At 57.4% G+C, this 14739-nt stretch overlaps 1 protein-coding gene across 1 annotated transcript in view; it reads left to right on the top strand.

Moving 5' to 3' along the window:
• The first annotated feature begins 3688 nt into the window (after positions 1-3688).
• SLC4A1 (solute carrier family 4 member 1 (Diego blood group)) overlaps positions 3689-14739 on the top strand; it is a 45957-nt gene continuing 34906 nt past the window's right edge. Inside the window, exons 1-3 of the mRNA XM_044999639.1 lie at positions 3689-3777; positions 9112-9219; positions 12463-12559. Coding sequence (XP_044855574.1) covers positions 9202-9219; positions 12463-12559 — 115 coding nt within the window. The 5' untranslated portion in view covers positions 3689-3777; positions 9112-9201. The remainder of the gene's footprint in view (positions 3778-9111; positions 9220-12462; positions 12560-14739) is intronic.

Here is a 14739-nt window from a genome sequence, read left to right as displayed (position 1 = left end):
CCCTGCCAAGCTGCCGGAAAGGCGCCGTATCAATCCTGGCTTGTTCTCCTGTCTGTAAGAGATAGAACGAGGGGTTGGGGCGTCACTGGAACTCAGCTCCCGCAAGGGGCTGCACAGAAAGCAGAGAGCTGCTTTGTAGCCTTTGTTACGTGTTTCGCAGACTCAGGTCATCCATGCGGCTTAAAATAAGTGGATGGCGCAAAACCAGTCTGTGCAGAGTAGCATCCCACTGCCCAGGTTCCGTTCGATTTGGCATCAGCTGCTGGCTGAAGCACGTTTTTCCTGCTGTCTCTTGTGCCTCCGAGGTGCGTCCACTCCAGGACAGCCTGCGAAATCTAGAACAATTTGCACTGATGTGCTCCTGTGCTTTTCAATCACTGACCTCAAAGGGCTGTGCAGAGGTGGGGAGGGGCTGACTCTGTTTTACAGGTGGGAAAACTGAGGCATGGAAAAGAGGGATGTGATTTTCCCAAGGTGACACAGGGCACAGATGGGAATGGACCTGTGGATTACAGTGGATGAGAAGCTGGATATGAGTCAGCAGTGTCCCCTCGTTGCCAAGAAGGCCAATGGCATATTGGGCTGTATTAGTAGGAGCACTGCCAGCAGATTGAGGGACGTGATTATTCCCCTCTATTCGGCACTGGTGAGGCCACACCTGGAGTATTGCATCCAGTTTTGGTCCCCCTACTACAGAACGGATGTGGACAAATTGGAGAGAGTCCAGCGGAGACCAACGAAAATGATTAGGAGGCTGGGGGCACATGACATATGAGGAGAGGCTGAGGGAACTGGGGTTATTTAGTCTGCAGAAGAGAAGAGTGAGGGGGGATTTGAGAGCAGCCTTCAACTACCTGAAGGGGGGTTCCAAAGAGGATGGAGGCAGGCTGTTCTCAGTGGTAGCAGATGACAGAACAAGGAGCAATGGTCTCAAGTTGCAGTGGGGGAGGTCTAGGTTGGATATTAGGAAACACTATTTCACTAGGAGGGTGGTGACGCACTGGAATGGGTTCCCTAGGGAGGTGGTGGAATCTTCATCTTTAGAGGTTTTAAGGTCAGTTTGACAAAGCCCTGGCTGGGATGATTTAGTTGGGGTTGGTCCTGCTTTGAGCAGGGGGTTGGACTAGATACCTCCTGAGGTCCCTTCCAACCCTGAGATTCTGTGATTCTATGAATGGAATACTAGGCCAGCGCCCTGTCTGGGCCACCATGCTGCCTCTCTCACCCTAGGCATGATCCATAGTCGGATGCCCAAGCATGGACCACACACCAGCCCCAGGCATGTCACAGATCTGGAAATGGACACCCAGGGAGGCTAATAGTCTGGAATCAACAGAAAAGGCAAATACTTGATCCCTCTGAGAAGCATTCCAAGGTTCCCCAGACAGTCAAGGGCAGAGCTGGAGAAGCCTCTTCCTCTGCCTATAATGCCATGTCCCCCGGCCACGGTGGCATGGAGAGAACCTAGTGGTTGGCATTACTGGCGAGGAGGGCTGGGTGGGGTTTGTATCACTCTGCTATTGCTGCGAGAAGGGCCAAAAAGGCAGGCGCTGGGAATGAGCGCTACAGCGCATTGATGCTTTGGCCATTTGGGGTCCACAAGGTCTCTGCTGAGATGCCAGTTGGAGGGATGCAGCTGAGCATTCTGGGTAGTTCTGGGCAGCCCACCCCGGCTGTGCAGCTGAGCATGCTGGGTACGTGCGGGCAGCCCACCCCGGCTGTGCAGCTGAGCGTTCTGGGTACATGCGGGCAGCCCACCCCGGCTGTGCAGTGGAGCATGCTGGGTACGTGCGGGCAGCCCACCCCGGCTGTGCAGCGGAGCATGCTGGGTACGTGCGGGCAGCCCACCCTGGCTGTGCAACTGAGCATGCTGGGTACATGCAGGCAGCCCACCCTGGCTGTGCAGCAGAGCATACTGGGTACATGCGGGCAGCCCACCCCGGCTGTGCAGCAGAGTATGCTGGGTACATGCGGGCAGCCCACCCCGGCTGTGCAGCTGAGCATGCTGGGTATGTGCGCAGCCCACTCCGGCTGTGCAGCGGAGCATGCTGGGTACGTGCGGGCAGCCCACCCCGGCTGTGCAGCTGAGCATGCTGGGTACGTGCGGGCAGCCCACCCCGGCTGTGCAGCGGAGCATGCTGGGTACATGCAGGCAGCCCACCCCGGCTGTGCAGCTGAGCGTTCTGGGTACATCAGAATGTAACGCCCCTGCCATGCTGCTGCACGGTCTCAGCAATGCCCAGCGCTCTCTGCAGCAAGAAGGGCTGTGGACTGTGGCGAGGGACCCTGGATTTTGCAGCGGGCTGGACAGTCTGCGCTAGCTGCGCAGGTTTCTGCTGAACTGAACATGCAAATAAAGGATGGGATCAGCAGCCTGATCTCTTGTTATTCATTTTCAGATTAAATACAGTTCCTGTTGCTCTTCCCCGACACTGTGAGCATGCCACAGCTTTTGTAGTTCAGCACCCATAACTGCACTGTGGGGAGAGCTGGCAGCTCGGTCATCTCTACACGGGTTGCTCTCGAGTTTCTCACAACCACAAGGGCTGGAAAGGTGATTCAGGAAGAAGAAATGAAAGCTCACAGCCTATACCTGCAGTGTAGGGTGGCTCCCATGGCAGATTCCAGGTTGCAAAATCAGAGATGACACAAGGCTCTGGTTCTAGATCCATCCGGGTAGAACACGCCGGCCATGATGTTGGACATTCTCCAGGCACATCCTGGTAGATCACGCGCTCTGCGCTACCATACAGGCAGGTAAAACACATCTAGAATGCTTGGCCGGTGTGTCCTACCTGGATGCAGCTGGGCCATTCAGCAGCATGACAGGTGAGCTCTACCAGGATGTGCTATTTGGCAATACATTGGGTACATTCTGCCTTGACATACCTAGAACCTGTGGCTGCAGAGCCGGTACATCCAGGTAGAACAACCCTGTTGTGCCAGTGAATCCATGGAGAATGTGCCTGGAACCTGCCCTCAAAGCCCAGTGAAGTCAATGAGAGTGTTTCCTTCGATGTTAACAGGCCAGGCAGCTGAGCAGGCCAGGCCCTGAGTGGGCTACTGAGCACTGCACATCCAAAGACCGGGTGTAATGCCAAGCGCACTGGGCGCGTGCTATGCCACTAGGCTACTCATGGATCACCGTGGTATGGACAGGGCCAGTAAATACAGACACCTGTGCAGTGAAATCTGCAGGACCGGAGCCCTGGCTTCAAATGCCTCCCGTAACGTCAGCCGGGGAGATGCCTCACCAGAAGCAAGTTTTTTTTTAAATCAACAAAATTCGAGAAGGGTTCCACCCAGGGCTTTCCCCAAAGGGAATCCCCAGAAATTGGTAAACAAGATATTGCAAGGACACGAGCCAGGCCATCAACACGACCCACCAAAAAAAAAAAGTGCATTAAACCTAATTTAAAAAGTCAATGAAGTTAGTAGCGGGAGAGAGAGCTGGAGGATCACGGCCGGGGGCTGGGCAAGGTGGCGGCCGTGGCCAGGAGGAGAAGGCTAGGTTCTGCAAGATGGTCTCTCCAGATAGCGCTGTTTACGGGGCCGCAGCGAGGGTGAATCTCTAAGCGGCAGGGGAGCGCGCCGGGCTGGTGGGCCAGAGAGATTAGGGAGGTGAGCATGACTCAGGAGTTTGAAGCGCCTCCAGCTAGATTGTGCGTCTCTTTACCATCTCCCTGGGCGGCAGGTTACCACAGCTGAGCCAGGGGCTCCAGGAGAACAACCCAGCTGGTGGGCTTTGGAGGCTTCTCAGGATCCCACCGGGCACCGGTAGGTCAGTTCGCTCATTCGCTCGCCCTGGGGACGGAGCTGTTTGGGGAGCGTGGCTGAGTGGGTGGAGTCGGGGGGGGAAGAGGGCGGAGAGGGGTGTTGGTGTCTTCACCTGGGGGAGCTTAGGAGGGAGAAGGGCCAGGCGGGCAGCTCACTGGTATCTCCGGAGGGAGCTGGGCTGGCAGAGGTTTCTCTGGGGGGTTGAGATCGGCTAAGGAGCTGATCTGCTTAGAGGTCGGAAAGTCTGTGTGGCGCCTTCACCCCGGGAATGCTGTGGGGTTTGGAGGCTGCTTAGAAGTCTTTGGCTGTAGATTCACAGCACCAATTACCAGCCTGGCTAGTGTTAGCCCCTAATCCGAGTCAGAGGCCAAGCGGAGCCATTCCCCCCTCTCAGATCCCTCCCCCATATTTCCTGTTGGATACGGGGTTCCCCGCCATTTCCTGTGCTCCGCTGGTGCGTCTTTCGGGCAGCTGCCTTGCAGTGACGGTGCTGGCTGTGACTCCGGTGACCAGATGTCCCGATTTTATAGGGACTGTCCCAATCCTGGGAGCTTTTTCTTATATGGGCGACTATTACTCCCCACCCCAGTCCCGATCTTTCACACGTGCTAGCTGGTCACCCCAGCCGTGGCTTTATGAACACGGGGGCTGTGCCCGGGTCACTGAGACCCGAGTCTGCCCCTTGGCATGTAAAGAAATTGGGGGGCTGGTCAGCCTGCCTGGGCCTGGAGTCCCTGATGTCCTTTCCAGGGCTGATGGAGGGTCCTGCTGGAGTCGCGGGGCCGGGGCTGGGGTTCGGCAGGAGAACGGGGGAAGCTGAGCATTCCCAGTGGCCTGCTGTTGCCTCCATCCCAAACCAGCCAACTGCTGAGCTCCTGCGGCCCGGCCTTCCCCCTGGGGCTTGGGGGTCGGAGGGGCTGGTTGGCTGACACACCTCGTGGCTCTGGCTTCGAAGCCCAGAGCTGGGGGGAAGCTGCGAATCTCCCCAGCTCGGCTTAGCTTGCATGGAGACCCGGTTCTCTGGCAGCCACCCCAGCCCCGTGCCAGGGCTTGGGGGGAGGGGGAAGCCACCTTGGTGCGTTTTCTCCATGAGGACGTTGATTGTTCAATGGCTGTTGCTTGTGAAGTGCCCAGAAGGGCACAGGCTGAGAGGCAGGAGCCATCGCAGGGCTCTATACTGTGACACTGGGGGTATAGAATCTATACTGTGGGTCACAGGGATCTATGCAGTGGCACTGGAGGTATAGATTCTATACCGTGGGTCACTGGGCTCTATACTGTGACACTGGGGGTATAGAATCTATACTGTGGGTCACAGGGCTCTATACTGTGACACTGGGGGTATAGAATCTATACTGTGGGTCACAGGGCTCTATACTGTGACACTGGGGGTATAGAATCTATACTGTGGGTCACAGGGATCTATGCAGTGGCACTGGGGGTATAGATTCTATACCGTGGGTCACAGGGCTCTATACTGTGACACTGGGGGTATAGATTCTATACCGTGGGTCACAGGGATCTATGCAGTGACACTGGGGGTATAGATTCTATACCGTGGGTCACAGGGCTCTATACTGTGACACGGGGGGTATAGATTCTATACTGTGGGTCACAGGGCTCTATATGGTGGCACTGGGGGTATAGCTTCTATACTGTGGTCACAGGGCTCTATGCTGTGGCACTGGGGGTATAGATTCTATACCGTGGGTCACAGGGCTCTATACTGCAGCAGGGGGGGTCTCAGTGCCATATTGGGGCCAGGGGCAGGGGGTACAGACTCTGTACTGTGGGTCACTGTTATACACTGTGGCATCAGTGTCATTTGCTGAGTCAAGGGATGTCAATCATTCCAGCACCTGAGCCCTGCTGAGGGGGAGAGATAGCCCCCCCCATCTCCCCCATTCCCTTCTCCCCCCCTCTTCTCCGCCCTTTCCCGCTGTCGGTTCGTTTTGTGCTGTTTCACCCCTGACCCAATCAGGGCTCTGGCTGGGCACAGCTCATGCTGTGGTTTAACTGGCGTGTCTCCCGGGGGGGGGGCATGAAGCTGCCCCTCCTTTGGGGATTCCTGGAGCTGGGCTACTAATGGGCTAACGAGGACATTGCCAATAACTAGGGAATGACCCAGGTACACACTGGGAAGGGGAGGGAGGGGAGTGGGGGTTGACTGCACAGATGGACTATCAGCACGGTGCAGAACACAGCAGCCCCCCCTCACCGCCCCCCAAGTGCCTGGAACGTCTTTTACTCCAAAGCATTTTGCAAACCCACTGCTGAAATGCAGCCAGCTCTGGGGTGGGGCATGGAGCTGTTCTACTGTGCACAGCCAGGCCACGTGAGAGCTTCAGGGCAAAGACAGAAGGATCTGTGGGCGTCTAGCGTGTCACAGTCAGCAGTGGGGCAGTGGGCTCAAACCGCCCGCTCTCGCAAAAAGAAAACGTGTCAGGGCATCGTCAACGATCACCCCGGGCCAGATTTGATGCGGCATCTCCAGCCGCGCAGCACCCGCTAGCGCCCAGCACAGGCACTGGCTCAGACGGCAAAGTGCCATCGGCTGGGTGGACTCCCTGCAAGCCCTGGGGATTTCTAAGCTTAGCCACAAAGCGTGGCCCAAGAGGATGCTGCCTCGCCCTGCCGGCCCTGCAGCGCTCATGAGCTGACAGGCTCCCTGGGTGTAGACCCTGTGTCACCGCGTGAGCTCACGCCATGCACTATGACCCAGGTCCCGTCTGCACACACGTGACAGATCCCCAGCGGCACATGGAGCTGCTGGGCTTACGGTTATCCCAGCAGGCAATACAGGCTGGACTCCAAATGCTTCCCTACCCCTTTCTCCCTCTAGCTCACCAGCCACCTACCAGGCTGGCCACATCTTCAGTGATTTCCCCAGGATATTTATCCTGTGTTTTCCCTGTCGCCCCATCCCCTATGAGGCTGCAGTGATCTTGCATTATCCTGTGACAGGGACCCTCCAGTCTCCCCCCTACACTGATCCCATGGGCAACTCCTTCCTATTGGCTGGTAGCCAGAGCCAGGACGGGGAAGCCCAGTTATCTGACCCAGGCCATATCCTGGGGGTTTCCCAGAGCCAGGCACTGCCATACAGGGAATCGACGGGCCCTTGCAGTGCCGGGGAGGGGCTCTGAAAATTCATCTCGGAGACAGCCCAGTTCCACCCTCTGCTCCTGCGTCTCCGAGACAGGCTGGAGCGGGCTAACGCCAGCCTAGCTGGGGCCCAGACCCTTAGCGCCGGCCCGGGGAGCCGCTCCCAGGAGCTCTGCAAGTGGCCTGAGTACATCTGGCAAAGGATGGACCAAGGCCAAGGGCAAAAGGGGAGGCAAGATTCTGCCTTCAGGCAAGGGTGAGACAGTGGGTCGGTGCGTGATTGTGTCGCCTTCTAGTGGCTGACCCCCGCTACTGCGCTCGCCTGCTGCTTCCAAAACTGCTTTTCGCTCAGGCTGCGCCGTCCGTCTGGTGCTGGATGATGGTCCCAGGTTTGAGTCTCACTCACGAGCAGGGTGGCTGGACCGTGTGTGCCTGGAGGCAGCTTGTTGGCTGAACCAAGTGCGGCTGTGTTGAGAAACCGGCTTCAAAGACAGGCCAGGCAGCCAGTTTGCACGGGGCCGAAGCTGCGTTAGAAACCGACATTCACAAAATGTATCGATCAGCCAGGAAACAGACGCACCCTATGTAGTGCGTAGAAACAGACCTTCGCTGTACGCTGTAGCCTTGGTGCTTGCTGGCTGGCTAAGACCTGCTGCAAACCAGTTTAGCTGGGATGACGATGTGCCAAGGACCCAAGGTTAGATCAGCATTTGGGATATGAACTCTCCCTGGTTTTTTGTGGGGGGAGGCGGGAGAGGCCTCTGGATGTGCTGCATCTGGGGTTGTTAGAGAAATGAGCTGGAGTCCTGATATTTGCTACTGGATCTGGGTCTGAACTGGCCCCATGCTCTGGCTCTCCTCCCCCTTCTATTACAGGCGGTTCTGGTAGGGAATGAGAGAGCTGGGTTTGAATCCCGACTCCCTTGTAGTTCAGGGTTTGCGGTTCCACAGGCTGGTTTGGGCAGGTCTTTAAGGCTTTCTCAACACACAGAGGTTGCAGCAGTTTAATGTAAACACTTTTTAAAACTGGTGCACACCTGTGGGTTATTTTGGTTTAGCTTGAACCTGTTCCCGATCAGCTTAAACGAAATCAAATAAGCCTGGTTTAAACCAAAGTTGGAGCGTCCACACAGCCTTTGGGTTTCAAGCTTGGTTTCAAACCCCATTTTAAGTTAAACCAGTGCCACTCTGCATTTAACCAAGCCCTCATTGGACCCTGGTCCGGAGGTCAGTGCAGACACGGCCTAAACCCGTTGCCTGGGTGCACTCAATCCCGCTGCGGCCCAAGATGGGTTCCCGCTGGGGAGCTGTGGGGGAAACTCCTGGCATTTGGGAGCGGGGCTGTGTCACGGGAGGGAGTGACTCCTGCATGCGACTCTGTGCTAAGGGGGAGGAGTGCATAGGGACATGACACCCCCAAACGTGCTAATCACAAACCTCAAAATAAACAGTTTCCAGAAGCCCGGAAAGCTCAGATGGAAACGCAAACACCATCTGCACGGGGGTGGCCGTCAGCGGGGCTGGACAGATGGCACCAGGGATAGAGACGCTTCCTACGGCGCACACCGCCAGCCCTGACAAAGGATTCAGAGCGTTAGTACACGAATCCCTTGAGGCTCCACCTGAGACCAGGGCCCGACGTGCCAGGCGCTGCACAGGCGGACGGAGAGACGGAGCTTAGTCTCAGATCCTCAAAAGGATTTCGGTGCCTAACTCCCATAGAAATCACTGGGAATTAGGCACCTCAATAGCTTTGAAGATCTGGGCCTGACAGTCTCACGAGACCAGGCAGATAATGGATTATTACTGCACAGGTGGGGAATGGAGGCCCAAGGAGATGAGGGGCTGGATTTCCGCTGGGTGGGGTGCACAGCCCTTTTGGAAAACATGGCCCTATGGAGTTTTGCCAGGCACGGACCCCCCCACTCTCCTGAGTCCCAGCTCAGTGCCTGATCCACAATAGCGCCCCTCCTCCCAAAGCCAGCCGTGCACCTGCAGAACAGGCATGGATCCACGACTGTGCCTATGCGCTGGGATGCTGCAGAGAGGGCCAGGAGATCCCGGGGTGAGCCGTGTCTATGGGGAGCAGGGGCTGCCATAAACGATCCCTGCAATCCGGTATTCTGCAGGGGCAGCGGGAGGCGGGTCCAGGCATGAGCTACCACACCAGGCCTACCCCACGTTGTTCCTGCCTTTCCTGACATGCGTTTCTTCCCTTTGCCTTTGCAGAGATTGGGACCGATTGGGTGATGCTGCCTCCGGGCTGACTGCTGGGACAGAGCAAGAGACGCCGGGAGAGGGACAATAAGCAAAAAAGCCATGGAGGATCCAGGCCAGGTAGTGGAAACTCAGAGCCAGACTAGATCACGGCCCCACTCAGTCCAACCTGCCCTGCTGCTCCCTGCCTTCCTCAGGGCAAACCCTGCAGAGACCCTGCTTCACACCCTGCTACCATCCCCTGTGGGGAATCCCTGAGCAGACACCCTGCTTCACACCGTGCTACCATCCCCCACGGGGAATCCCTGCACGGACACCCTGCTTCACACCGTGCTACCATCCCCTGTGGGGAATCCCTGCACGGACACCCCGCTTCACACCGTGCTACCATCTCCCGTGGGGAATCCCTGCACGGACACCCTGCTTCACACCCTGCTACCATCCCCCGTGGGGAATCCCTGAGCAGACACCCTGCTTCACACCGTGCTACCATCCCCCGTGGGGAATCCCTGAGCAGACACCCTGCTTCACACCGTGCTACCATCCCCTGTGGGGAATCCCTGCACGGACACCCTGCTTCACACCGTGCTACCATCTCCCGTGGGGAATCCCTGCACGGACACCCTGCTTCACACCCTGCTACCATCCCCCGTGGGGAATCCCTGAGCAGACACCCTGCTTCACACCGTGCTACCATCCCCCGTGGGGAATCCCTGCACGGACACCCTGCTTCACACCCTGCTACCATCCCCCGTGGGGAATCCCTGAGCAGACACCCTGCTTCACACCGTGCTACCATCCCCCATGGGTAATCCCTGCATGGACACCCTGCTTCACACCCTGCTACCATCCCCCACGGGGAATCCCTGCACGGACACCCTGCTTCACACCGTGCTACCATCCCCCACAGGGAATCCCTGCGCGGACACCCTGCTTCACACCGTGCTACCATTCCCCGTGGGGAATCCCTGCACGGACACCCTGCTTCACACCGTGCTACCATCCCCCGTGGGGAATCCCTGCATGGACACCCTGCTTCACACCCTGCTAACATCCCCCACGGGGAATCCCTGCACGGACACCCTGCTTCACACCGTGCTACCATCCCCCACGGGGAATCCCTGCACGGACACCCTGCTTCACACCCTGCTACCATCCCCCACGGGGAATCCCTGCATGGACACCCTGCTTCACACCGTGCTACCATCCCCCGTGGGGAATCCCTGCACGGACACCCTGCTTCACACCGTGCTACCATCCCCCGTGGGGAATCCCTGCACACACACCCTGCTTCACACCGTGCTACCATCCCCCACGGGGAATCCCTGCACGGACACCCTGCTTCACACTGTGCTATCATCCCGCACAGGGAATCCCTGCATGGACACCCTGCTTCACACTGTGCTACCATCCCCTGTGGGGAATCCCTGCACGGACACCCTGCTTCACACCTGCTACCATCCCGCACGGGGAATCCCTGCACTGACACCCTGCTTCACACCGTGCTACCATCCCCCATGGGGAATCCCTGCACGGACACCCTGCTTCACACCGTGCTATCATCCCCCATGGGGAATCCCTGCACGGACACCCTGCTTCACACCCTGCTACCATCCCCTGTGGGGAATCCCTGCACGGACACCCCGCTTCACATCGTGCTACCATCTCCCGTGGGGAATCCCTGCACGGACACCCTGCTTCACACCCTGCTACCATCCCCCGTGGGGAATCCCTGAGCAGACACCCTGCTTCACACCGTGCTACCATCCCCCGTGGAGAATCCTTGCACGGACACCCTGCTTCACACCCTGCTACCATCCCCCGTGGGGAATCCCTGAGCAGACACCCTGCTTCACACCGTGCTACCATCCCCCATGGGTAATCCCTGCACGGACACCCTGCTTCACACCCTGCTACCATCCCCCACGGGGAATCCCTGCACGGACACCCTGCTTCACACCGTGCTACCATCCCCCACGGGGAATCCCTGCGCGGACACCCTGCTTCACACCGTGCTACCATTCCCCGTGGGGAATCCCTGCACGGACACCCTGCTTCACACCGTGCTACCATCCCCCGTGGGGAATCCCTGCATGGACACCCTGCTTCACACCCTGCTACCATCCCCCACGGGGAATCCCTGCACGGACACCCTGCTTCACACCGTGCTACCATCCCCCGCGGGGAATCCCTGCACAGACACCCTGCTTCACACCCTGCTACCATCCCCCGTGGGGAATCCCTGCATGGACACCCTGCTTCACACCGTGCTACCATCCCCCGTGGGGAATCCCTGCACACACACCCTGCTTCACACCGTGCTACCATCCCCCGTGGGGAATCCCTGCACGGACACCCTGCTTCACACCATGCTACCATCCCCCGTGGGGAATCCCTGCACACACACCCTGCTTCACACCGTGCTACCATCCCCCACGGGGAATCCCTGCACGGACACCCTGCTTCACACTGTGCTACCATCCCCCGTGGGGAATCCCTGCACGGACACCCTGCTTCACACCGTGCTACCATCCCGCACAGGGAATCCCTGCATGGACACCCTGCTTCACACTGTGCTACCATCCCCTGTGGGGAATCCCTGCACGGACACCCTGCTTCACACCTGCTACCATCCCGCACGGGGAATCCCTGCACGGACACCCTGCTTCACACCGTGCTACCATCCCCCATGGGGAATCCCTGCACGGACACCCTGCTTCACACCGTGCTATCATCCCCCATGGGGAATCCCTGCACGGACACCCTGCTTCACAGCGTGCTACCATCCCCCACGGGGAATCGCTGCACGGACACCCTGCTTCACACCGTGCTACCATCCCCCGTGGGGAATCCCTGAATGGACACCCTGCTTCACACTGTGCTACCATCCCCCGCGGGGAATCCCTGCACTGACACCCTGCTTCACACCGTGCTACCATCCCCCGTGGGGAATCCCTGCATGGACACCCTGCTTCACACCGTGCTACCATCCCCCGTGGGGAATCCCTGCACTGACACCCTGCTTCACACCGTGCTACCATCCCCCATGGGGAATCCCTGCACAGACACCCTGCTTCACACCGTGCTACCATCCCCCGCGGGGAATCCCTGCACTGACACCCTGCTTCACACCGTGCTATCATCCCCCATGGGGAATCTCTGCACGGACACCCTGCTTCACACCGTGCTACCATCCCCCGTGGGGAATCACATCAGAGCATCCCTCTGTATCCCAGAATAGATCTGGCACCGGTCCCACACTGTGTCTCGGAGCTGGTGCCCAGGGCTACAGCCGCCCAGGCTGTGCTGCCCAACACGGGCACGGTTACTGACCATGAAGCGCGTTCTCCTTCCTCCCCTTAGGAGGATTATGAAGCTGAGATGAGGAGCAGGCTGGATGAAGAGGGCTACAGGGACCCCCAGCTGAAGCAATCAGAGATGTCACTCGATGAACAAGGCAGTGAGTACCCCGAACACTCACAGTTCATTATGGGTTAATGGAGGGTTAGGGTTCCCGTGCGATGGGACAGTCTCAGCATCACTGACAGCTGTTTGGTGAAGCAATGCAGCTTGAGGTGACGACGAGGGTCACCAGGGCACATGCTTCAGGGCGACCCTGGGGTGAGATCAGGAAGGAATTCCCAGCCCTCCCATGTCACCCCATTAACTCAGTGAACTGTGAAAGGTTCTGATGCCCTCATGGCCACTGCTGGACCTGGGTGCCCAGCTAGACGGGCCAGCTGTGCTAGGAATATCCTGCACTGCCAGGGGCCGTGTTCAGCAGGGGTGGTGAACTCCGGTTCACCAGTGAGCTAGGTGCATTGTGGAGGGCACCAACGCATCAGGCCCTGGCTACCGCTGGAGATGGGATCTCAAGCTAGAGTGAGCAATGGTTCGATCGAGTATCTGGGAAATCTTACGTCCCTTGGGACTGTGTCTGTTATGGTGGCGTGGGCGCCGGTATCTCAGGGTACAGGGTTATGATATGCTGTATATATATCAGAGTAGAGGGCTCTGCATGGTGCATAAGCAGCATATATACCTCAGGGTATGAGGTTTATGACATGCTGTATACTCAGTGCGTATGGCTCTGGCTCTGAGGTTGTGTGTATTGTTTGAGTAGACAGTGTACACAGAGCGAGCATAACAGAAGCACAAAAGGTGAGGCTGGAGAGGCCCTTGAGAAGTCGTCCAGTGCAGGCCCCTGAGCTGAGGATGGGCCATGTAAACCCGGCACGGGGTTTGTTCTTAAAAGCCGGCTCCAGTGACGGGGATTCCAACAATCTCTCTTGGAAGTCTGTTCCAGAGCTCAGCTACCCTGACCGTGAGAGCGTTTTTCCTTATATCGAACTGAAACCTCCCTCGATGCAGATTAAGCCCATTCCTTCTTGTCCTACCTTCAGTGGACGTGGAGAACAATCGATCCGGTCCTCTCGATAGCCTGCAAATATGTTGTCAGGTTCCACCCCTGCGATCTTCTTTTCTCAAGACGAAACATGCCCAGTTTTTTTACCCTTTCCTCAGCGATCAGGTTTCCTAAATCTTTTATCATTTTAGTGGGTATACACAGGGCTGGTGGTTCTCTTTCTCCTCCCTTTGCCTGTCCACCGCCCAGCCTCCCTGCCTTGCGGTTTCCTATCCCTGCAGTTTCAAGTGGTTCCCCCCCCGATCTCCCTGTCTGGCATAGTCCCCGATATAGAGATGTTGCAGAAAAAAGTGTTACATTCACAAGGAATGTTGCACAACTCCACAAAGAAGAATTTGGCCAGCTCTACCTGTGCAATCGATGTATTAATCGATGTGGATAATAACTCCGTTGTAGGGACCATATAGATGGGCGTAAAGAGAGTGGGGGTTAGGAATAGCCAAGGCAGAGCTGAATTGGTGGGCCGAGTGCAGGGGAGGCGATCACCGGGGCGTGATTAATGCAGTCAGTCAGGAGATTGTTACTACATCTGGGTGAGTGTGTACAAACAGAGAGGGAGAGTAAGGTAGGATAGTCTAGTGGACAGAGCATAGATTAGGGCTCAGGAGACTTTCCCAGCCTGGTCACAGACTTCCTGTAAACTGGGAGGATGGAATCCAATGGGGATGCTCAGATCCTGGGCTGAGGAGGGTCCTCCGCGTCCCTAGAGAGAGGTGTATATTTGGATTCGTAACGACTAGTTGCTTGGCATGGGAAAGCCGTAATTCCCAGCTGTTATGTCAACAACACGCTCCGTTTGCAGCTCTGACGTTATTCCCGGGGTCAATGGCTTTCACTCTGCAGAGCTGCCAGGCTCCTTCCTTGCAGCCTAGGAACTCGGCAGTTGAATTGCTCCGGGAGCAGCAACAAGCTCTGTGCTAGGCAGGTCCTGGGACGTGCCCTTTGGGCAGAAGTGATGCTGCAAGCAAATCCAGCTGCTTGTTCTGCCTCTTAGCTGTGTAGCTTCGCCTCCCTGTGCTGACACTGAGTCAGATCTCCCAGGATAAGTCGAGCCAGGCTGGCTCAGTACTTGGATGGGAGAGCTGCAGGAAGTGGCTTGATGAGTCCAGTAGGCAGTGCTGGAGCCAATACCGAGCGTGATGTCAGCGTGTGTTGTGCCGCTGGAGGGACCATCTTTTATATGAGACATAAAACTGGACTCCTGCCCCTTTGTG

This window comes from Mauremys mutica, chromosome 25 (genome assembly GCF_020497125.1).
Source record: "Mauremys mutica isolate MM-2020 ecotype Southern chromosome 25, ASM2049712v1, whole genome shotgun sequence".
In the NCBI taxonomy this organism is placed as follows: domain Eukaryota; kingdom Metazoa; phylum Chordata; order Testudines; family Geoemydidae; genus Mauremys; species Mauremys mutica.
Note: the sequence above shows the minus strand (reverse complement) of the source record. Positions and strands in the feature narration are given on the sequence as shown.